The sequence below is a fragment of the Podarcis liolepis genome (assembly GCF_965112155.1).
Source record: "Podarcis liolepis genome assembly, chromosome: 7".
In the NCBI taxonomy this organism is placed as follows: Eukaryota; Metazoa; Chordata; class Lepidosauria; order Squamata; family Lacertidae; genus Podarcis; species Podarcis liolepis.
Window position 1 is genome coordinate 88,103,451 of NC_139561.1, and position 22,785 is coordinate 88,126,235.

The 22,785-nt window shown below is 49.8% G+C and overlaps 1 protein-coding gene across 1 annotated transcript in view; it reads left to right on the forward strand.

The window, feature by feature from the left end:
• Positions 1–22,785, forward strand: part of MAP4K1 (mitogen-activated protein kinase kinase kinase kinase 1) — a 68,613-nt gene that overhangs the window by 24,505 nt on the left and 21,323 nt on the right. Inside the window, exons 5-19 of the mRNA XM_083515821.1 lie at positions 1,089–1,144; positions 2,329–2,376; positions 3,805–3,847; positions 4,363–4,435; positions 5,465–5,596; positions 6,521–6,583; positions 8,680–8,761; positions 9,944–10,063; positions 10,960–11,041; positions 11,227–11,285; positions 12,536–12,600; positions 14,779–14,823; positions 15,850–15,873; positions 16,515–16,557; positions 18,930–19,098. Coding sequence (XP_083371947.1) covers positions 1,089–1,144; positions 2,329–2,376; positions 3,805–3,847; positions 4,363–4,435; positions 5,465–5,596; positions 6,521–6,583; positions 8,680–8,761; positions 9,944–10,063; positions 10,960–11,041; positions 11,227–11,285; positions 12,536–12,600; positions 14,779–14,823; positions 15,850–15,873; positions 16,515–16,557; positions 18,930–19,098 — 1,104 coding nt within the window. The remainder of the gene's footprint in view (positions 1–1,088; positions 1,145–2,328; positions 2,377–3,804; positions 3,848–4,362; positions 4,436–5,464; positions 5,597–6,520; positions 6,584–8,679; positions 8,762–9,943; positions 10,064–10,959; positions 11,042–11,226; positions 11,286–12,535; positions 12,601–14,778; positions 14,824–15,849; positions 15,874–16,514; positions 16,558–18,929; positions 19,099–22,785) is intronic.

Sequence of the window (22,785 nt, forward strand, 5' to 3'; positions counted from 1 at the left end):
CGAGCACAATTCAAAGTGTTGGTGCTGACCTTTAAAGCCCTAAACGGCCTCGGTCCAGTATACCTGAAGGAGCGTCTCCACCCCCATCATTCTGCCCGGACACTGAGGTCCAGCGCCGAGGGCCTTCTGGCGGTTCCCTCATTGCGAGAAGCGAAGCTCCACAGGAGCCACCCAATCCAACTCCAGGTGGAAGTGAATCCACAACCTAATTGGCCTACAGGAGAATCCCGGAATTAGCCAATCACATGGGGCCCATTGTGTAAATAGTGTATATAAAGCAGACATTCTGGGGGAACTTCCATTTCTCCTCACCACTATGAGCTGAATAAAGAGCATGAAATCCACTCTCGACTCCGAGTATATTTCAATCAAACCTTAAAAACTTCCTTAAACAGGGCTGCCTTCAGATGTCTTTTAAAAGTAAGATAGTTGCTTATTTCCTCGAACGTTCCAGGTTTAATCCTTGGCAACATCTCCAGAGGTAAGGCTGGAAGTGACTCCCTGTGCAAAATCATTGAGAGTCACTGCTGGTCAAATGTAGACACAATTATAATTGATTATTTATTTCTACCCCACCTTTCCCCCCTGACAGGACTCAAGGACAGACAAAAAGACTGCTGAGCTAGTTGCACCATTATAACGCAGCTCCCAACATTCCTGTATTTTCTCATATTGGTTCGATTCTGACTTTCAGCCAGGCGTGTTTAGCGTTGCAGCATTATCTTAATTTCCGGTTCGTGATTCAATTGTGATTTTGTGTGTGTGAAGAAACGCCTTTCCTTCGAGTAACCACGGGGGTCTAGCAATGAGGGGTGCCCGCCCCATTCCCTCCAATGCCGCCTGCGTGATGCTCACGACAGAAGCGACCCCAGCTGCGCTTATTATCACCTTTGCTCATTGCTCTGATCTTCTCCTGCCCTGAACTTTGAAGACGGGGGAAATGCCTGAGGAGACATGCCAGGGATTGGCAAAGCATCTCAATGACCGCGGAGCCTCCTCTGGTCTTTCAGAATGTCAACAGCGCTATGGTTTCGGTCCTCCACTTCGGGATTAAAGATGGCGCTCACCATCTCCCCTTCCTTTTGCAGTCACCGGGCCCCTGACAGAGCCGCAGATTGCCTACGTGTGCCGAGAAACACTGCAAGTGAGTATGAACGTATGGGTGGGTCTTAGGCCACACCCCCTTGGCAGCCATATTGTGGCTGGTGCCCACGGCACTTTGTCCCCCACTTGCTTTTAAGCAGTATCACACCACTTTAAACTGCCTCAATGTCTTCTTCTCTCAGTGACTCCTGAGTGGTTTAACAGTCAGAGAATGCTTGGGAGCTGTGTCTCCATAGGGAGAATAAGAGTCTCCTAACCATTCTTACCTGTTTCATCAGTGTTTAATAAATAATAATAATCTTTTTTATTTATATCCCCCTCTCCCCAGCCGAAGCTGGGCTCAGAGTGGCTAACAACAGTAAAGTAAAAAAAGCATTCTAAAAGCATTCAGTTCATTCTAAAATCAGTTCAAAATCAAATTAATGGCAACCATTGGGCTAGAGTTCTGCGAGGATTACCAAAGGAGGGAGTCAGGCTGCGCCTTGACCAAAGGCCTGGTGGAACAGCTTTGTCTTGCAGGCCCTGCGGAAAGATGTCAAGTCCTGCAGGGCCCTAGTCTCTTGTGACAGAGCGTTCCACCAGATCGGGGCCACAGCCGAAAAAGCCCTGGCTCTGGTTGAGGCCAGCCTAACCTCCCTGTGGCCCGGGACCTCCAAGTTGTTTTTGTTTGAAGACCGTAAGGTCCTCCGTGGGACATACCAGGAGAGGCGGTCCCGTAGGTACGAGGGTCCTAGGCCTTATAGGGCTGGTTAAAACCAGCACCTTGAACCTGATCCTGTACTCCACTGGGAGCCAGTGCAGTTGGTATAGCACCGGGTGAACGTGATCCCGTGGCGAGGACCCCATAAAGAGTCTTGCTGCGGCATTCTGCACCCGCTGGAGTTTCTGGGTCAGTCTTAAGGGCAGCCCCACGTAGAGCGAGTTACAATAATCAAGTCTGGAGGTGACCGCCGTGTGGATCACAGTGGCGAGGTCAGGGCGAGAGAGGTAAGAGTGCTATGGTGCTGCTTTGAATGTATGGTGCAGATAGGGCCTTTCTGAAAAACCCAGGAGTGTCGACTGGTCCGAAAAGGTTGGCAAACCATGGTGTACTTTGTGCTTCAGAAACTATGGACAGCTTGGAAGGCCACCTGAGAGTCTCCTGGTTCATGAGTCAAAGTTCTATTGCCCCTGCCAATAAGAGTGGCTGGTTCCATAATGTGGGTCTTTAATTTCACCCTCTAGGGTCTGACTTATCTTCACAACCAGGGGAAGATCCATAGAGACATCAAGGTAATAACAGAACAAAACTTGGGGCAGGGCCTAGGCAAAGCAAAACACTTATTTGTGCAGCGCTCATGGGGCAAGATTCTTAGCTACTGCAGCTTTGTTTTTCACTCCTTGCTGGGAAATATGTCAGGCAGCGAAGGCTGCTTCGAACACAGAAAGGGCGCCATTTCCCTCCTGAAAGTGAAACAGACTGTAAGCAAGGTCTGTGAGTGTGGCCCTGGGATGGCCACACTTGCTTTAAATCATCACAGCTGTGTTTACTGAACCGCCACCTTCCCATTTGCATTCTCAAAGCATGTAAGCGTTAACTGCAAAATGAACCCCACCGTGACGGAACATGGATAAAGTCAGGTTTGTAAAAGCAGCAACAGTGGCTGGTAGTCGTGGCAGGTCTCTGGCAGTAATGTCAGAGAGGCTCTCGGGAGAGGCAGAAAGGCCCCTGGCTGTCATTGGCCGGGCTGCTGTGATGCTGCAGAAGGGGCGGGGCGGTCGGAAGGTCCTAAGGCAGGCATGGCCAAACTTGGCCCTCCAGATGTTTTGGGACTACAACTCCCATCATCCCTAACTAACAGGACCAGTGCTCAGGGATGATGGGAATTGTAGTCCCAAAACATCTGGAGGGCCAAGTTTGGCTGTGCCTGTCCTAAGGAAACAAGGGGACAGGATCTAGGGAAAGAAGGGCAAGGACGTGGAGGGGGTTTGACAAGTAGAACAGAGTGACATGAAGAGGAAGTATGATAGCTCAGAGGAACAATGAGAAACACTGATATAGGAAGGAAAACCAGGTCATAAAATGTTGAAGCTGTAGTTCACCTGTTAGGGAAATAAAAAACTTAACATGTGGGGAATTCCTACCCTTAAAGTGTGGGGAAGAGCACTGCGTGGAACCCCACTTCAACTGACTGCCTCTAAAGGCAGTGTGGTGCAGTGGTTAGTGTCAGGCTAGGACCTGGGAGCTGAGGCTCCAATACTTTGGCCACCTCATGAGAAGAGAAGACTGCTTGGAAAAGACCCTGATGCTGGGAAAGATGGAGGGCACAAGGAGAAGGGGACGACAGAGGACGAGATGGCTGGACAGTGTTCTCGAAGCTACCAGTGTGAGTTTGACCAAACAGTGGGAGGCAGTGGAAGACAGGAGTGCCTGGCGTGCTCTGGTCCAGGGGGTCACGAAGAGTCGGACACGACTAAAAGGCTAAGCAACAACAACAACAGGACCTGGGAGAGACCTGGATTCAAATCACCCCACTTGGCTATCAAGCTCAGTGGACCTTGGGCTGTGTCACTCACTCTCAGCTTAACCTACCTCACAGGGTTCTTCTGGGGGTGAAATGAGGAGGGGGAAGAGAACCATTTACCCCCACCTTAAGCTCTTTGGATGAAAAAGGTGGGATAGAAATAAATTATTTCCCCCCCTGTCGCTTCACATTTCAGGGAGCCAATGTTCTCCTCAACGACCAGGGGGAAGTCAAGCTGGGTATGTCTCACCATGTGTTTTAAGATTACCAGATCTGCCCCAGGGTCAAATCTAAATTTGCCAGGGTCGTGTGTTAAAGGGGATGGGAATTGTAGGTCTGCGAGGGGTAAACTATAGTTCCCAAGTTTCCTGGGGTGCTTTAAATGTACTACAACAATATGAAAATAAAGGGGTTGCATCTCCAACACTGTTCCAACTCAGAGTAGACCTGCTGAAATTAATTGCCACGACTCACTCAGGTCCAGACATTGCAGTGGGTTTACTCTGAGTAATTTTTAAAAAAATAATTTTTTATTAGTTTTTATTACTCTGAGTAAAATTTAGTGGGACAGACTCCTAACGTATTAAAATCAGTTAAAGTTATTTATTTATGACCAGAAGGAGATTGGGAGGTGGGACTTCTGGGTTTTCTTAAAACCCACGTACCTTTCCCCAGAATTTGAGCACTGCCCACATTAGTTGGCACATGTTGTTCCTCATTCTTCCATTTCTGTTTCTTCCATCTTGCATTCCAGCGGATTTCGGAATCTCGGCTCAGCTCAGCGCCACCTTTGCCCGGAGAATGTCCTTCATAGGCACCCCTTACTGGTAAAAAGGACCAGCTGTTTGGTGGTGGTGGTGGGTGGGTGGGTGTGTCGCCAACTGGCTTTTCGAAATGGGTGGTGTCTAGATTTGAAGGCAATGGGCTGCAGGGAGAGGGGAGTTTTCCTCAACCAGCCCACCAGTTCTTCCCTCTGTTGATGCACCAGTATTTCTAAACCTGGGCTACAGCCTCCATCAATCCCAGACGTCCTGGTCAATTGTAGAGTTGGAAGGCACCCCCTGCAATGCCAGAATCTCAACTCAAGCATCTGTGACAAATGGCCACCCAACCTCTGTTTACAAACCTCCAAGGAAGGAGAGTCCACAACCTCCCCAAGGGAGTTCTTTCCACTGTCGAACGGCTCTTGCTGTCTTTCTGATGTTTAGTTGGAATCTCCTTCCTGGTAATTTGAATCCATAGGTTTGAGTCCTGCCCTCTGGAGCAGGAGGAAACAAGCACGCTCCCTCTTCCAGGTGACAGCCCTTTAGATAACTGAAGATGGCTGACGCATCACCTGTCAGTCTCCTCTTTACCAGACTAAACATACTGAAATATACTCGGAGTCCTGCAGTGATTTCATGCTTTTTATTGCAGCTTGTAAAACAGTGATTCCTCCCCCCCCACCCCAGAACCTTAGGCCTTTATATACATTATTTACACAATGAGTCCCATCTGATTGGCTGATTCTGCTTCCCTCCTGGAGGCTGATTGGTCTTCTCCTGCAGGCCAATCAGTTGTTGCATTCTACAGTCCTACCTGCCTATTGTTCTAGGATCCAAGCTTAGTATATAACACATACCCAGCTCCTTCAACCGTTCCTCATCAGGCTTGGTTTCCAGACCTTTGATCATCTTGGTCACCCTCCTCTGCACCCCTTCCAGCTTGTTGATTTCCTTCTTAAAGGGAAGATGGGAGTTGTAGTCCAAAAAGCACCTAGAGGGCACCGAGTCAGGGAGGGCTGCGGGTGGCATGCAACGGAAGGGACTGCCTTTAATTGAAGTTGTGGTGAGTCCCACCTTGCGCATGTGTTCCAGGATGGCCCCAGAGGTGGCAGCAGTGGAACTCAAGGGCGGGTACAACGAACTGTGCGATGTTTGGTCCGTGGGGATCACCGCTATCGAGCTGGCGGAGCTTCAGCCCCCCCTGTTCGACGTACACCCTTTGCGGTGAGTTGCACATCCCTACCCTTCTCTCTCTGGGCTGTGGGAGGTGGCGCAGGGCAACCGCCTTGGTACCAATGATTTAATTGGGGGTCGTCTGAACATGAAGTGAGATCTCCAAAACCTGGGGGCGTGGTGTGTGTGGTGGTCAGGTGAGATTGCTATGAGGAATTATGAAAAATGTAGCATGCCATTGTGTCAGCAATGAACGCATTGCTTTGACTGGGCTTGAGCCATTTGACATGATTTCTGATCGAATCCCACAAACCTCTGCACCTCTGCCATTTTCTCTCTGCCTGACAGTCACATACAGCATTTTACACAAACCAGTTGCTTCACCAGGCATCCTGGGCCATAAGGATAGAAGGTAGCTTTGATGTAGATTTTGTTAATCTTTAGGTAGATCTTAAGGGCCAGGAAAGGGACACGGGTGGTGCTGTGGGTTAAACCACAGAGCCTAGGACTTGCCGATCAGGAGGTCGGCGGGTCGAATCCCCGCGACGGAGTGAGCTCCCATTGTTCAGTCCCTGTTCCTGCCAACCTAGCAGTTTGAAAGCACGTCAGAGTGCAAGTAGATAAATAGGTACCGCTCCAGCGGGAAGGTAAACAGCGTTTCCGTGCGCTGCTCTGGTTCGCCAGAAACGGCTTAGTCATGCAGGCCTTCCTCACCTTCGGAACGCAACGGGGGGGGGGGAATGCTGCTGAATAAGAATTGGTGGCTGACAGTGTTGGACAGCCAGGTCCTTGCCTCTCCCTGTGACTAGCAGAATAAATTATGCAAAATAAAGGGCGGTTGTGCGGAATTCATGCCAGCAACAGAACCCAGCTTTTGTGGGTGCAGAATTCAAGAAAGGGAGCACGAGGCAAGGTGGGGAGAAGCCTGCTCATGAGCAGAGAAGGGTGTGTTTACCTCCTTGTCCCACCTCACAGGGTCCTGGTGCTGATGACGAAAAGCGGCTACCAGCCCCCCAAGCTCAAGGACAAAGCCCGGTGGTAAGTCCAATTACATGCTCAACAATCGCAGGATTGCGGCGAGGGCAAACGACCTGAGGAGCGCAGCACGTTTTGCGTGATGATTAAGATTATTTATTCAGTTTATCAGCTGCTTGTCACCCAAAGGTCTCCAAGTGACTTATAGCACAAGGAAAGCATAAATATAAATATTCCACGCCACCCCAATTCCCACAGTAGTGTGAGATTTCAGGTGCCTGTGTTTCCTCTGGAAAGAAGGCACAGCAGAGACGGTGGTGTCCTTATGATATATGGTATTATTTACACATACAGTGGTACCTCGGTTTACGAACTTAATCCGTTCCGGAAGACTGTTCTTAAGCCAAAGCCGTTCTTAAATTGAGGCATGCTTTCCCTAATGAGGCCTCCCACTGCTGCTGCCCTTCCACTGTTTGGCTTCTGTTCGTAGACCGAGATAAAGATGTTACTTTTTTCAGGTTGTGTCCCGCGGCGGCCCGGAAGTACCGGAAAGGGTTACTTCCGGGTTTCGCCACTCACACATGCACAGAAGCGCCAAATTGTTCCGCGCAGGTACGGTGCTTCAGGTTGCGGGCTTTTCATGTTACGATTGGGCCTCCGGAATGGATCCCTTTTGCAACCAGAGGTACCACTATACTTCCGGTTTTGCGGAGTTCATATACCGAATAGTTCGTAAACAGTGCTGTTCTTAAACCGAGGTACCACTGTATATTCAACCTTGGCCCTTATTGTGCTTTACCCCTCTCACTTTTCAGCTTGCAAAAGGGACACTTTTTTCCTGTTTGCTTACCTCATCACCCGCTGCAATTCTGGAAGCTTCCCCCTTCTGGTATTCACTTTCGCTAATTACCCAGAACTCAGGGTGGGGACTCCAAACTCTGAGAAGGCTTTCACTGATGGGTTAATGACGGGCCATCGTCTTCTTTTGTCCTCCTAATGACCCACGGTTTGTTAGCATAAGCAGAGCCCAGGGATTTCCATGCTTGGTAGTTTAGTCAGCTCTTGATTCAATCTAATTTTTTCCTGACTCCCGAGAATTACGGGTGGCTTGCACCCACAAACTCTGGCACCTGGAGGCCTTTAACAATATATTATACCATAACAGTCGCAGGAAACTTTGACAGCAGACTAGTGAAAAACAAGAACAACAACATTCTTAGTCTGTCAGAAGTCTGGGAAAAACAGACCAGCCTTTACTCAGGGGTCAGCAAACGTTTTCACCAGGGGGCCAGTCCACTGTCTCTCAGACCTTGTGGGGGGTCCGGACTACATTTTGAAGGGGGAAAAATGAACGAATTCCTACGCCCCACAAATAACCCAGAGATGCATTTTAAATAAAAGCACACATTCTACTCATGTAAAAAAACGCTGATTCCTGGACTGTCCATGGGCCAGATTTAGAAGGTGATTGGGCAGGATCCGGCCCCTGGGCCTTAGTTTGCCTACCCATGCTTTACATGGCACTGAAAAGAAAGCAAGGAAGGTGCTAGGCAGACCTTCAGCAGAGACAGACCTTCTCCTCAGAGAGCTACAATTCCCAGTGTTCCCTGAAGAAAGGGATTGCTTATCAAACCGTTCTGGGAACTGTAGCTCTCTCGAGGGGAAAAGGGAATCCATAACAACTCTCAGCACTCTTAACAAACTACACTTCCCAAAATTCTTTGCAGGAAGTGGTATGGCATTGCTTTAAATCATAGCTGTCAAGCGTCCCTTATGTGGCGGGACAGTCCCTTATCCCAGCGCCATGTCCCGCTGCTGTCCCTTATTGATGATGTCCCTTAAATAAGCTACTGAAGGTAATGGGGCCCTTTCTAGGTCCAGCTGTCCTTTGTCAACAACAAATTGTTGCTTTTTTGTGTGTTGAATATATGCTATATGGTAATTTATGGACCTAATAGGAATCTAAAGCCATTTGCATGCAACAAAATATGTATTTTATCAAAGTAATTGTTGATCCCTTATTTTTGAGGCTGCTGGTCCCTTATTTTCAAATCTGTAAGTTGACAGCTATGTTTTAAATGCATAGAGTAAATAGGGGCCGTAAGTCGGAGCTTACAGCCATAAACTCTCCTTGACCATGGGTGCTCCTGTCCCCACAGGAGTCAGGCCTTTCACCACTTTGTCAAGGTGACGCTGACCAAGAACCCGAAGAAGCGGCCCACTGCCTCCAAGATGCTGACCGTAAGTATCCCAATCGCCTCCCCTCCCTTCTCTGCTCATGAGTCCCAGGGAGGGGTGGGCTTTGTAATCAGTTTCCCACTAAAACATCACATCCGAGGGGGCTTAAAAGCCTTCCAAATGCGCAGGGGGGTGGGGGCGCACTGCTATATAACCACACCAGGCACAGTCTTCGTTTCAAGTTTCTCTTGTGTTGTAAACAAAAATTGCCCTTTTCCCTTATAGGGTATCCAAGAGCCCATATGATAATAATAATAATAATTTTTATTTATACCCCGCCCTCCCCAGCCAAGGCCGGGCTCAGAGCGGCTTACAAGCAATAATAAAAACAAGTTGAATGATTACAACTTAAAAACAAAATTAAAATACAACATTAAAATATAGAGTCCTTACATAGGTTCCCTATTGGTAGGAGAGAATAACAGAGGCCAACCAGAGAATATTGAGAAGCAAAGCAGCTTGTAAGCCTGATCTTTATTGATCTGTTGCAACAGGGTCCTCACTCACCACACGCAGGAGGGAGGAGGAACCCAGAAAAATGGTGCGCAAGGCCTTATAAAGACTTTTGAAATTGCCACCCTGTAGATCAAGACCACCCCCAGAAACATCATACATACATCACAGAAGGGGTGTAACCTAAGACCACCCCTCAGATACATCACACAAAAGGCGGTCTAAAACAGAAATTTGAATATTGTTTTTCTCCTGTTGTTGTTTTTCTCCTGTCTGGCAGGCTACTTGATTGGATTGCCTGCGGAGCCTGGCCAGTCTTTTGTAGTGATAAATACATAGTTCCTGGGCCAGGTCACAGGCTCACACCCTATTCAAACACAGACATACCCTTAAGACAGGATTTGTGAAGGAAAAGACAGTGGGGAAGTTTCCCACTTTGACCTTGTAGAGAAAACATTTGCTCAGTTTGGGAATCAAAATGGCTTCAGGTCGGTCTTCCTGTGCTGATCTATGTACATGCGGTTATGAACATTGCCATATATTTAAGACCTCAAAATTCCTATCACACTTGCACTGCGGAAGAGGCAAGCTGTACTTTGCGCCACCTAAGCGGCTTGCCTCTTTGGCATAATGTCGGAAGCTGTAAATATGGCTATCTCCCTCTCCACCTGCCGTGGCTCTGTCCCTAGGATGGATTCCAGCTATCTCCAACTGACCCCTTCCTTTCACCAGCACCAGCTAGTTTCCCAGGAAAGGCTCAGCCGCAGCCTGACCCTCGAGCTCCTGGAGAAACTGCGCAACCCTGACAAACTTTCCAGCTGCAGAGGCGAGCCGGATGAAGAGGAACAAGAGGTGAGAGCGGATGGGATGAGGCTGGAGAAGGGCAAAGAAATGAACAATGTGGGTTTGCACTTACTCCTCTGTTTTCCCTTTTTTGTGGTGCCCAAAGCCTCTTCTGCTGTGCCCATGACGAGACCCCTGTTTTCCCCACATGTATATTGCAGTTTCACTATAAAGCCAATTGACACCGGTCTGTATTATGGACGCAACAAACAACGGAGGGTTTCCGTTCTGAAGCGAAACATCTCTATTTGCAACTGCGGAAAAGCGTCCTAAAAGCAAACTGGTTTTCTGAACAATGTGTTGTGCGGTTAAGCCACTTAATGCAGGAAGAATGAACTATGCGCAATAGTCAGTTGCGCAATAGTCAGTTGCGCAATAGCAAGCCAGCCAGCATTGAGATGGGGAACAAAGATGGGCTGGCAAAGGGCAATATCTCCCAAGGCCAAAAATGACCCCCGCTCTTGGGGTTATAAAGCAAAAAACACACACAGACAACCTGTTATGTACTGAGTTGAATAGGATCCAAACTGCAGCAGTCTGATTGGTCCTAGAACAATAGGATCCAAAATGCAGCAGTCTGATTGGTCCTAGAACAATAGGATTTAGAATGCAGCAGTCTGATTGGTCCTAGAACAATGCAGCAGTATGATTGGCTGGCAGTAACCACCCAATCCTGCTCCAGATAGAAGTGAATCCACAACCTGATTGGCTTACAGTAGAATTCCGGAATTAGCTAATCATGTGCAGCCCATTGTGTAAATAATGTATATAAAGCAGATACTGTGAGGGGACATTCATTCATTCCTCCTCACCACTATGAGCTGAATAAAGAGCATGAAATCACTTTGCGACTCTGAGTATATTTCACAACCCCTCCTCAATACAATCTGTTTTCTCGACCACAGACACCCCCACCTCCAGTGCCCCGAAGAATTCGCTCCAGCCAACGGCAAGGCGTGACCTCACCGGGATGCACCAACTCCAGGGGTATGTCTGCCCCACTGCGCTCCTGCACAGGGGCCCCATTGCTTCTCTCCTTGCCCCTTTGCATGCTGGGCTTGCACCCCCTCACCTCTCCAGAGGGCCCTCCTGCAAGCTCCGCCCCACTTTCTGTCTCCACCCACCACAGAGTGACCCTTCTCAATAACTTCCTTCTTCTCATCTCATTGCAGCCCATGATTGCAGCCCCACGCTCAGGAACAGGCAGAGTCCGGAGTCCCCGAACTTCACGGTACCTCTTCACCCCTCCCTCCCTGTTCCAATTGATACACAGCTATTGTCCCCTTTGCCCCTCCAAAAGAAAGAAACGGTTCCTTTATTTCAGGCATAGGCAAACTCAGCCCTCCAGCTGTTTGGGGACTACAACTCCCATCATCCCTGACCACTGGTCCTGTTAGCTAGGGATGATGGGAGTTGTAGTCCCAAAACAGCTGGAGGGCCGAGTTTGCCTATGCCTGCTTTATTTAACCGCTTCGTATTTTTTCCCATAACACTGGTACCAGAGGGTCGCTGGATTTATCTTTCTGGGGCTGGGCTTACACCGGGGAACTCATCGCCCCTGGCTGGCCAGATTTGTTAGGTCTGATCTGTGAAAACCCCCTTCGAAGTGCCGTTCGAAGTGCCAGCGCTTTGAAAGCGGCTTCCCGTGACCCAACGGTGAGTCTTCCTGCAAACACCTTCCAAGCACTATTTGGGAGAGCGCTCTGAAAAGGAGCTTCTGAACTCCTGACATAAACAGCAGTGGTTGAGCTTTGCAAACCGCCTCTGGAAATAAGTGCTGTCTTGCAGGAAGCGCTGTGGTCTAAACCATGAAGCCTCTTGGGCTTGCCGATCAGAAGGTCGGTGGTTCGAATCCCCGCGATGGGGTGAGCTCCCGTTGCTTGGTCCCAGCTCCTGCCAACCAAGCAGTTCGAAAGCACGCCAGTGCAAGTAGATAAATAGGTACCGCTGTGGCGGGAAGGTAGACGGCGTTTCCATGCGCTACTCTGGTTTCCGTCATGGTGCTCCATTTCTCCAGAAGCAGTTTAGTCATGCTGGCCATGTGTCCCTGAAAGCTGTCTGTGGACAAATGCCGGCTCCCTCGGCCTGAAAGCGAGATGAGTGCCACAACCCCATAGTCGCCTTAACCATCCAAGGCACCTTTTACCTATAGGCCCCTTTCAGAGGAGCCAGGTTTTCACCTGTCACTCTAAATAGGATGTCAGGTGTGGGAGCAGGTGGGCTTCTACTGCGTCTGTGTGACCGCTCTGAAGAAATGCCATGCTCTTAGTCCATTTCCAAATAATAATAATAATAATAATAATAATAATAATAATAATAATAATAATAATAATAATATTCTGCCCATCTGATTGGGTTTCCCCAGTCACTGTGGGCAGCTTCCAACAAAATATTGGAACATCAAGACTGCTGCCACCCCTGCCACCATCGTGGACCCTCATTTGAAGACCAGTTCCTCCAGTCTTTGCTTTCTGCTTGCAGGAAATCTCTGCGGATTCTGGATATGGTACTGGCAGCCATCTCTATGGTGCTTCATTTTCCAGCAGGTAAGGGTGCTACTTTTATATGCCTGTTGTCTTTGTCCATGGAGTTTTCTTGGCAGGGATACTGGAGTGGCTTGCCGGTTCCTGCTCCAGGTGGATCACGTTTGGTCAAAACTCTCCACTATGACCTGTCCATCTTGGGTGGCCCTGCTCGGCATAGCTCATAGCTTCTCCGAGTTATTCTCTGAATTATTCAAGCCCCTTCGCCACGGCAAGGCAGTGATCCATGAAAGGGGGGGGGGGCTTCTTGAAGCTACTAGCATGAGTTTGACCAAACTGCGGGAGGCAGTGGAAGACAGGAGTGCCTGGCGTGCTCTGGTCCAGGGGGTCACGAAGAGTCGGACACGACTAAACGACTAAGAAGAAGAAGAAGAAGAAGAAGAGGAGTTTGGATTTGATATCCCGCCTTTCACTCCCCTTCAAGAGTCTCAAATCGGCTCACAATCTCCTTTCCCTTCCTCCCCCGCAACAAACACTCTGTGAGGTGAATGGGGCTGAGAGACTTCACAGAAGTGTGACTGGCCCAAGGTCACCCAGCAGCTGCATGTGGAGGAGCGGAGACACGAACCCGGTTTCCCAGATTACGAGACTACCGCTCTTAACCACTACACCACACTGGCTCTCTGACTAAACAACAACAACAAGGGTGCTACTGCAATTATTATTATTACCATTGCTTTATGAATTGCCTTCTAAACCACCGTCTCAAGGTGATTTCCACCTAAAAATAATTTAGAATGTAGCCTTATTGGAGTTCACCGATTGAGTCTGCGTTGCTCTGGGACAGGAGGAAGGAAGTCAAATGACACCGAGGTTGGTTCAAAGAAAGAGTTTATTCTGCTCTCCGGATAGCAGAAGGCACTTGCGTGATCAAGTCCACAGCAAGTCTAAAGAAATGAGAAGTTTCATTCAGTATATATATCCTCCAGGCACCCTCTCCCCCTTCCCCAGCCACGTCAGCTTGTACACGCAGGTTGACATCACAGATGTTCCTGCTCCGGCACTCTTAACCATAAAAGGGATTTCCTTCCTGCACTCCTGACCATAAAAGGATCTTCCTCTTCCTACTCTTATCTTGGAGGAAGAGGTCATCATCTCCAGGAACACGCTTCTGGCGCTGCTCCTGGACTCCGGTCTGTGTGTCCTTTGCGGTCAGCACATAAGATAAGGCACTGACGTCTGCTCTGTTCCCCTAGACCAGCCAGGGTCATCCCTTGCCGTGACTGATAAGGGAGAGAGTTTGTTTATACAGCTGTGTCCTTGTTATGCATTTGCTCAAAAGCTCAAGTTTTACGCATTTTAGAGTGCTTTCTTGGAGAAAGAAGAAGGGGGGGGGGGTTAAGTTCAGTTTTAAACTGACTGCACAGAGACCCATTCCTTCAAGAGCAGCTAAAAATGCGAAAAAAGCAAATACATTTAAAAACGAGGCTGAGACCCTGACACTCGTGACCTAGTTACAGATAGGTAGCCGTGTTGGTCTGCCATAGTCAAAATAAAAAAAATTCTTCCAGTAGCACCTTAAAGACCAACTGAGTTAGTTCTAGGTATGAGCTTTCATGTGCATGCACACTTCTTCAGATACACTGAAACAGAAGTTGCCAGATCCTTCTATATAGTGAGAAGGTGGGGAGGGGTATTACTCAGAAGGGTGGTGGGAATGGGAGATAGGCAGAAAGCTGAGATGAGCCTGTTGACGACTCTTAACGACTGCAATAGGTCTTACAGGAAAAGGCAAGGGGTGAGAAGGTGAAAAATGGCTTAGTCATGTATAATGAGATAAGAATCCAATGTCTCTGTTAAGACCAGGTCTCTCCATGGTTTAAGTTTGGTAATGAGTTGCAATTCAGCAGCTTCTCTTTCCAGTCTATTTCTGAAATTCCTTTGTAGTAAAGCAGCTACTTTGAGATCTTGTATAGAATGTCCTGGGAGATTGAAGTGTTCTCCTACTGGTTTCTCTGTTTTGTGATTCTTGATGTCTCAGTTGGTCTTTAAGGTGCTACTGGAAGAATTTTTTTTATTTTGACTCGTGACCTAGACCCTTTTATCCAGCTGGATCACTGCCTTGCCGTGGCGAAGGGGCTTGAATAACTCAGAGAAGCCATGAGCTATGCCGTGCAGGGCCACCACGCTCTAGCCAGTCACATTCTACAGCCTAATATCTTGCTTCCCTTTCCTTTATAGGGAGGATTCAGCAGAATCAGACCATGATTACGACGACGTAGATGTGTAAGTGGCAGAGTCGCTCTGTCTCCCTTTGAGGGTACAACCAGTTTTGGAGTTATACTACAAAGCGTTCGGAGCACGTCGGGTTGGCAAAAGTTCCAGTAGGGTTTAGGAACCAGGGGGTTGAGGCAAATGCTGCCCCAAAGGGTTGGATAGATGAGCTCCAAGCATTGCTTTAACCTACCGTTAGCAAAACCCTTAACCCAGGGGTCAGCAAACTTTTTCAGCAGGGAGCGGTCCACTGTCCCTCAGACCTTGTGGGGGGCCGGACTATATATATATTTTTTGGGGGGTGGAGAATGAATTCCTATGCCCCACAAATAACCCAGAGACGCATTTTATATAAAAGCACACATTCTACTCATGTAAAACGGCCTCGGTCCTGTATACCTGAAGGAGTGTCTCCACCCCCATCGTGCAGCCCGGACACTGAGGTCCAGCTCCGAGGGCCTTCTGGCGGTTCCCTCATTGTGAGTAGTGAGGTTACAGGGAACCAGGCAGAGGGCCTTCTCGGTAGTGGCGCCCTCCCTGTGGAACGCCCTCCCACCAGATGTGAAGGAAATAAGCAGCTATCTTATCTTTAAAAGACATCTGAAGGCAGCCCTGTTTAGGGAAGTTTTTAATATTTAATGCTGTATTGTTTTTAACGCTCGATTGGGAGCCGCCCAGAGTGGCTGGGGAAACTCAGCCAGATGGGCGGGGTATAAATAATAAATTATTATTATTATTATTATTATTATTATTATTATTATTATTATTATTATTAAAACACCAGGCAGGCCCCACAAATAACCCAGAGATGCATTTTAAATAAAAGGACACATTCTACTCATGTGAAAACACACTGATTCCCAGACTGTCCACTGGCCAGATTGAGAAGGCGATTGGGCTGGATCCGGCCCGCGGGCCTTAGTTTGTCTACCCATGCCTTAAAGTACCCCTTTGTTGCTGTTGCTCTCCCAAGCCCGTCCTCTAACTCTTCTCTGTTTTCCTTCCTTTTGGGGGCACCTCTTAATGTTGGTCTTCCAGACCCAGCAGATACGATGCAAGCAGGTAACTCATTCCCCCAATGCGTTTTAAAATACAGGGTGGGCATTGGCGGGATTGCTACGATGCCATAAAATATTTGTGACTTACAGTTTGGAGGAAAAGGGAGCACTAGCTTCAGCTGTTAGCCGTTTGGCTGCTTTCTTCTTGGAGATGACAGCCTGCCTTGGCTTCACACATTTCATGGCAGTGATGAATCTTGCTAGCAGAACTTTGGCTGGGTTGGAGGGGAATAAAAGCAGGCGGCAGAATCTCAACCCCACCCCCCCTTGAAATGGACCCTTCTTTTGTGTGTGTGTAAATTTTATTAAGTTTTCTGTATTCCAATTTAAAATACGGTGGTACCTCAGGTCGCACACAGGATCCGTTCCAGAGCTCGGGTTGGATCCTGAGGTGTGCGTATCCACATTTCTGAAGAAATGTGCATGCACACGAAAGATCATACCAATAACTAACTTAGTTGGTCTCTAAGGTGCTACTGGAAGGATTTTTTAAAATTTAATTTTATTTATTTTGTTTTGACTACGGCAGACCAACACGGCTACTTACCTGTAAAAAGGACTCTGTTTTTGTTTTGTTTTTTGGGAAGAGTACTTTTAAACTCCCCCTCCATTCATTATAAATTATTATTTCCTTTTGCCTTTCAGTGACATCTCAGCTGTCCAGCTCCCACCTCCACTGCCCCCCAAGGTAAGTCACAGGAGTAAGCAAAAGGGGCGATCCTTTTCCCTTTTTGCACGTGTTAAGCCAAATCCAGCACGGAGCTCTATTCTGAGAAGGAAGTGGGCAGTGTTAGATCAAGACAATGTGCCCCCCCCAAAGAATTTGCTTCTACCCAGTGCCACTCCTTGGAAGAAAAGCAAAAGCCCACTTGACATACGCAAACACAGGGCCGTCTTAAGCATAGCCAGCCCTATGGTGCAAAGATCCCTCCGGTGACCCACGCCCCCTTTCCCAGAGTTGTCGACCTTTTCCCAAGCCTCTGCGGGGATCGCTCTCCTTCCACGGAGGCTTGGGAGGCAAGCTGCACATCCGCCAGCCATATAGTACGTTTTCGAGCACAATTCAAAGTGTTGGTTCTGACCTTTAAAGCCCTAAACGGCCTCGGTCCAGTATACCTGAAGGAGCGTCTCCACCCCCATCGTTCTGCCCAGACACTGAGGTCCAGCGCTGAGGGCCTTCTGGCGGTTTCCTCGCTGCAAGAAGTGAAGTTACAGGAAACCAGGCAGAGGGCCTTCTCGGTAGTGGCACCTTCCCTGTGGAACGCCCTCCCAGCAGATGTCAAGACAATAAACAACTATTTTACTTCTAAAAGACACCTGAAGGCAGCCCTGTTTAGGAAAGTTTTTAATATTTAATGCTGTATTGTTTTTAATATTCGGTTGGAAGCTGCCCAGAGTGGCTGGGGAAACCCAGTCAGATGGGTGGGGTATAAATAATAATAATTATTATAGTTGGTGGGGCGCAGCTTCCATTCTAAGCGTCTGCGGGGATCGCTCTCCTCCTGCGGAGGCTTGGGAGGCAAGCTGCACGCCCGCCACAGCTGGCGAGGCACAGCTGGCAGGCATGCAGGGAAAGGGGAGGCTGCCGGCAAAGCCGCACAGCTCCCCCACTCGCTGGGGCACCGAGAGGCCGGCGCCCTGGTGCAACGTACCACTAAGCCCTAATGGGAAAGACGGCTCTGCGCAAACATCACCCTAGCTTTCCAAGCCTGCCCCTGCTGAGGTCCAGAGGATATAAGAGGAGGATGCTGGATTAGGCCAATGGCCCACCTGGTCCAGCACCTTGCTCTCACTGTGATCAACCAGGTGCCAGTGGAGAAACCCGCAACAGGACCTGAATGCAAGAGGAGCCTCACTTCCCGTGGTTTCCAGCAACTGGGAGAGCAAAGTCCTTTGCAAATTGTCACAGTCCAGTTCACGGGCAATCAAAGTCCCGGCTGGGGACGTCGGGACCGGGGGCAAGATGGCGGGGTGGGAGCAGGAACGAGAGTTCAGAAGCCAGGAGTCAGGAAGCCAAGAGTCCGAGGGTCAGAGAGCCGGGAGTCAAGAAGCCAAGGGTCCAAGGGTCCAAAAGCAAGGAGTCCCGAAGTCAGGGGTCCGAGGATCAAGAAGCAAGGAGTCACGAAGTCAGGGGTCCGAGGATCAAGAAGCAAGGAGTCACAAAGTCAGGGGTCCGAGGATCAAGAAGCAAGGAGTCACGAAGTCAGGGGTCCGAGGATCAAGAAGCAAGGAGTCACAAAGTCAGGGGTCCGAGGGTCAGGAAGCAAGGAGTCACAAAGTCAAGGGTCCGAGGATCAAGAAGCAAGGAGTCACGAAGTCAGGGGTCCGAGGGTCAGGAAGCAAGGAGTCAAGAAGCCAAGGGTCCAAGGGTCCAAAAGCAAGGAGTCCCGAAGTCAGGGGTCCGAGGATCAAGAAGCAAGGAGTCCCGAAGTCAGGGGTCCGAGGATCAAGAAGCAAGGAGTCCCGAAGTCAGGGGTCCGAGGATCAAGAAGCAAGGAGTCACAAAGTCAGGGGTCCGAGGGTCAGGAAGCAAGGAGTCACAAAGTCAAGGGTCCGAGGATCAAGAAGCAAGGAGTCACAAAGTCAGGGGTCCGAGGATCAAGAAGCAAGGAGTCACAAAGTCAGGGGTCCGAGGGTCAGGAAGCAAGGAGTCAAGGAGCCAAACGCAGCAAGGCAGGGAACATGTTGCTGTGGCAAAGAGCCAAAGTGAAATGCTGACCTTATATCCCTTCCCGGCTCTTGCCACCAGGTGCTGTGAGTTGCCAATCGGCCTCACCTGTGTGGCCGCGCCTTGCCTCTTCAGAACAAACTTAGGAAGGCCCCAATCCTGCAGAGTCCTATTGGGCACAGGGCCTGGCTCCTGCACGCACACCTGACACAAACGAAGGGTAGGCCCTGAGGCTATTGGCATCCAGAGAGATCCCTCCGTTCAAAAGCTCCTCTTCTCCCTCTCGGGGCGAGCAGGGGCTTGGCTGGCTGAGAGAGGCATGGTTTATGTGGGGAAAGAAGGAAGGAGCATGGACATTAGCTGAACTCTGCCCTCTCTCTTCCCCTTGGCAGCCCAGGCTCCGGGTCTCGCCAGACGAGACGGCGGTGGAGCGATCCATGCCAAGGTGCTCCCTCAAGCCCATACTCCGAGGACGGTGCTCCAGTGGGCCTGTGACGGGACGGGCTCCTCACCAGGCTATTCCAGTCGGGGCCCAGGCCTCCCACCTCAGCACCAGATCAGGTACGAGCTCCCCAAGGAAATGCAAAGAAACAGGAGCCCAAACATTTGGGCACGGAATTCATTATCGTTGTTGTTGTTATTGTTATTTGTATACTGACCTTCACCCATACCTCTCAGAGCAGTTCACAAGTAAAGATAGAAGATACCCCCCCCCAAAGTATAATTCCTGAAGGACCAGGAGCGCAGCCTGGGAGTCATTTTGGACTTGCAGCTATCCATGGAAGCGCAGGTCAATTCTGTGTCCAGGGCGGCTGTCTACCTGCCCGCAGACTGTCTTGCCAGAGTGGTGCATGCTCTAGTTATCTCCTGTTTGGACTACTGCAATGCGCTCAACGTGGGGCTACCTTTGAAGGTGACCCGGAAACTACAACTAATCCAGAATGCGGCAGCTAGACTGGTGACTGGGATTGGCCGCCAAGACCATATAACACCGGTCTTGAAAAACCTACATTGGCTCCCAGTACGTTTCTGAGCACAATTCAAAGTGTTGGTGCTGACCTTTAAAGCCCTAAACGGCCTTGGTCCTGTATACCTGAAGGAGTGTCTCCACCTACATCGTTCTTCCCGGACACTGAGGTCCAGCGCCGAGGGCCTTCTGGCAGCTCCCTCCCTGCGAGAAGCCAAGTTACAGGGAACCAGGCAGAGGGCCTTCTCGGTACTGGCACCTGCCCTGTGGAATGCCCTCCCACCAGATGTCAAAGAGTAAAACAACTACCAGACTTTTAGAAGACATCTGAAGGCAGCCCTGTTTAGGGAAGCTTTTAATGTTTGATGCATTACTGTATTTTAATATTTTGTTGGAAGCCGCCCAGAGTGGCTGGGGAAGCCCAGCCAGATTGGGGGGGGGGGTATAAATAATAAATTGTAATATTATTATTATTATAAAAATAAGAATGAAAACAAACCAATCATCTCCACTCCCACAAACACAATTTAAAAGGGCGTTGGATGTTAATCAGCCAAAGTCCTGGCTGAAGAGGAATGTTTCCGCCTGGCACTCAAAGGTGTGTAATGAAGGCTATGGGATGCGGGTGGCGCTGTGGTCGAAACCACTGAGCCTCTTGGGCTTGCCAGTCAGAAGGTTCGTGGTTCGAATCTGCACAATGGGGTGAGCTCCCGTTGCTCTGTCACAGCTCCTGCCTACCTAGCAGTTCGAAAGCATGCCAGTGCAAGTAGATAAATAGGTACCACTGTGGCGGGAAGGTAAACGACATTTTCATGCGCTCTGGCGGTGTCCCATTGCGTCAGAAGCTGTTTAGTCATGCTGGCCACATGACCCGGAAAGCTGTCTGTGGACAAACGCCGGCTCCCTCAGCCTGAAAGTGAGATGAGCGCCGCAACCCTGTAGTTGCCTTTGACTGGACTTAACCGTCCAGGTGTCCTTTTTACCTATAAGGAAGGCACCAGACGAGCCTTCCTGGGGAGAGTATTCCTCAAATGGGAATCACAATGCTTATATGAGCACAAAAGGGGAACACATTTTTTAAAAAAATTACCTTGGAGCTGAGAACCAGAACTGGACAGCAATGGACTTCAAAGACAACAGGCTCACACAATACACCACGAGGGAAAGTGTGTATTTTTTCATTCAGGAGACCCCAAAAACGGATTGGATCAGGAGGGGAATAAATTTCTGTTCAGGTTTTAAGAGTTTTGTTTTTTTCTGATACAATGGTAAAAAGCAGCTTTACGTTGAGACATAAAAGCTTTTAGACCGGTGCTACTGACCCGATGCAAATTCTAAGATGGTACAGGACCCAAAGGAAGTGTGGACAGGCCCCACTAACCTAAAACGTGAGGCAAAATAATATCCTCAAACCCTTTGTTACAGAGCTTGTTACAGAGCTACTTGTTCTGTTTTGGAGATCTGACCAGCAACTATGATTTAAATACATCAAGCATCAAAACAGATGTATTCCCTGATAGATCAAGAGAAAGCACAATCAAACGAGGCAATGAATCCTCAATTGAGCTGTCTTCCACAGACGCAAAACCACAAATGACCTGGGATCATTTCACTACCTGCTTTGCAGTACAGAAACAGACCATTAGCTGAAATCTGAGAATAATAAAGGCTTCCTTTGGGGCAGGGAAGGGGTTTATCCTTTTTCATCAAGTCATCCGCTGGTTCGTGTTCACATATTTGATAGTTGTCATTATAGGGGGTGAGTTTGATTCTATTGAAGGAAATCAAAGTGTACTGGTAGAACACATATCTGAGGCTAGAGTTATACAAAGACGATGGATGTGCAGTAACCTGAGCCCTCAAAAGAGCTACATTAATTGTATTATTTCCCCATGAAGCCTTTGGTATACGTGTCCACAAAGTAGTCCCAAACCATAATTTAGCTTAAGTATGTCACTGAAGGGACGCGGGTGGCACTGTGGGTTAAACCACAGAGCCTAGAACTTGCTGATTAGAAGGTTGGCGGTTCAAATCCCCGCGACGGAGTGAGCTCCCATTGCTCAGTCCCAGCTCCTGCCCACCTAGCAGTTCGAAAGCATCTCAAGTGCAAGTAGATAAATAGGTCAGTGTTTCCCAACCTTTTTTGGGCAAAGGCACACTTGTTTCATGAAAAAAATCTCGAGGCACACCACCATTACAGCCCCGTGACGTCAGCGCGCAGCGTCACGCCGGGAGGGACATGAATTGCTAGCAAATTACATAATCACCTCCTTGAGGGCTGGCTCATCTTCTCCGAAGGCAGAACCCCATTAATTAACAGCACAGACTCACACCATAGCCAAGACGAGGGGGGAAAACCTCAGTCATGCACAGTCATGCACATGTGGGGGCTAAATGAGGACGAAGACCGGGCAGAGAGCAGGGTTCAAATCACCCCACCTGGCCAGGCCAATCCCTGGGTGCTCCCTTGGGCCACTCGCCTGACCCACCTCGCAGGGCTGTTGTTGCGAGGATAACACGGGGAGAACCACGCGTGCCCCCGGGAACTCCTTGGAGGAGAAAGCGGGCGATGAATGCAATGCACGAAATATATGAGAGGCGACCAGGTTTTGCAGGTGAGGGGCCCCCGCCAGCCTCCGCTTCTAACACCCGGCGCAATGACGCCGAAGTTTCCCCCCGGGCTCGGCTCGGGGAGCAGCGCTGCTTCCCCCCGGCTCCCCTTCGCCCTCCCGGCTCTCTCTGCCGCCCACTGGGGACCCCCCTCACCTGCCAAGTCCGGAGCGCCGGTGGAAGTTGCATGCATGCATGCAGGGCGCCGCGTTGCCATTGCATTGCACTGCACTCCATGCAACGCCTGCACGCATGCATTGCCTTGCACGCCCGCCAAGGGGTCTCCCCGCGGTCCGATGCGTCCCCTCCGGCGCGGATGCAGCATTGCAAAAATAACCCCCCCCCCGACGCAGCCCTACCTGGGGGGCAGCCTCCGCCTCCGCCGCTCCGCCTCCGCGGGGATCCCCGGGCTCCATCCTGCCGCCCGATCTCCGCGGGGGCGCAGGCAGGCTGCGCGGGGTCTGCACGAAAGAGCCCCTGCCCGCCCAGCCGCCGCTGTGCTCATTCCATGGCCGGGAGAAGAGCGCTTCAAACAAAACGCCCGGCCCGCCAGGTCACGCTGGGAAATGTAGTTTGCGCACCCCGCGCGGGCGCGGAGCCCAAGGGCGAGGGGACTACGGATCCCGGCAGCCCCCGCGCCGGGGACGGAGGGGGAGAGGCCGGGTGCAGGG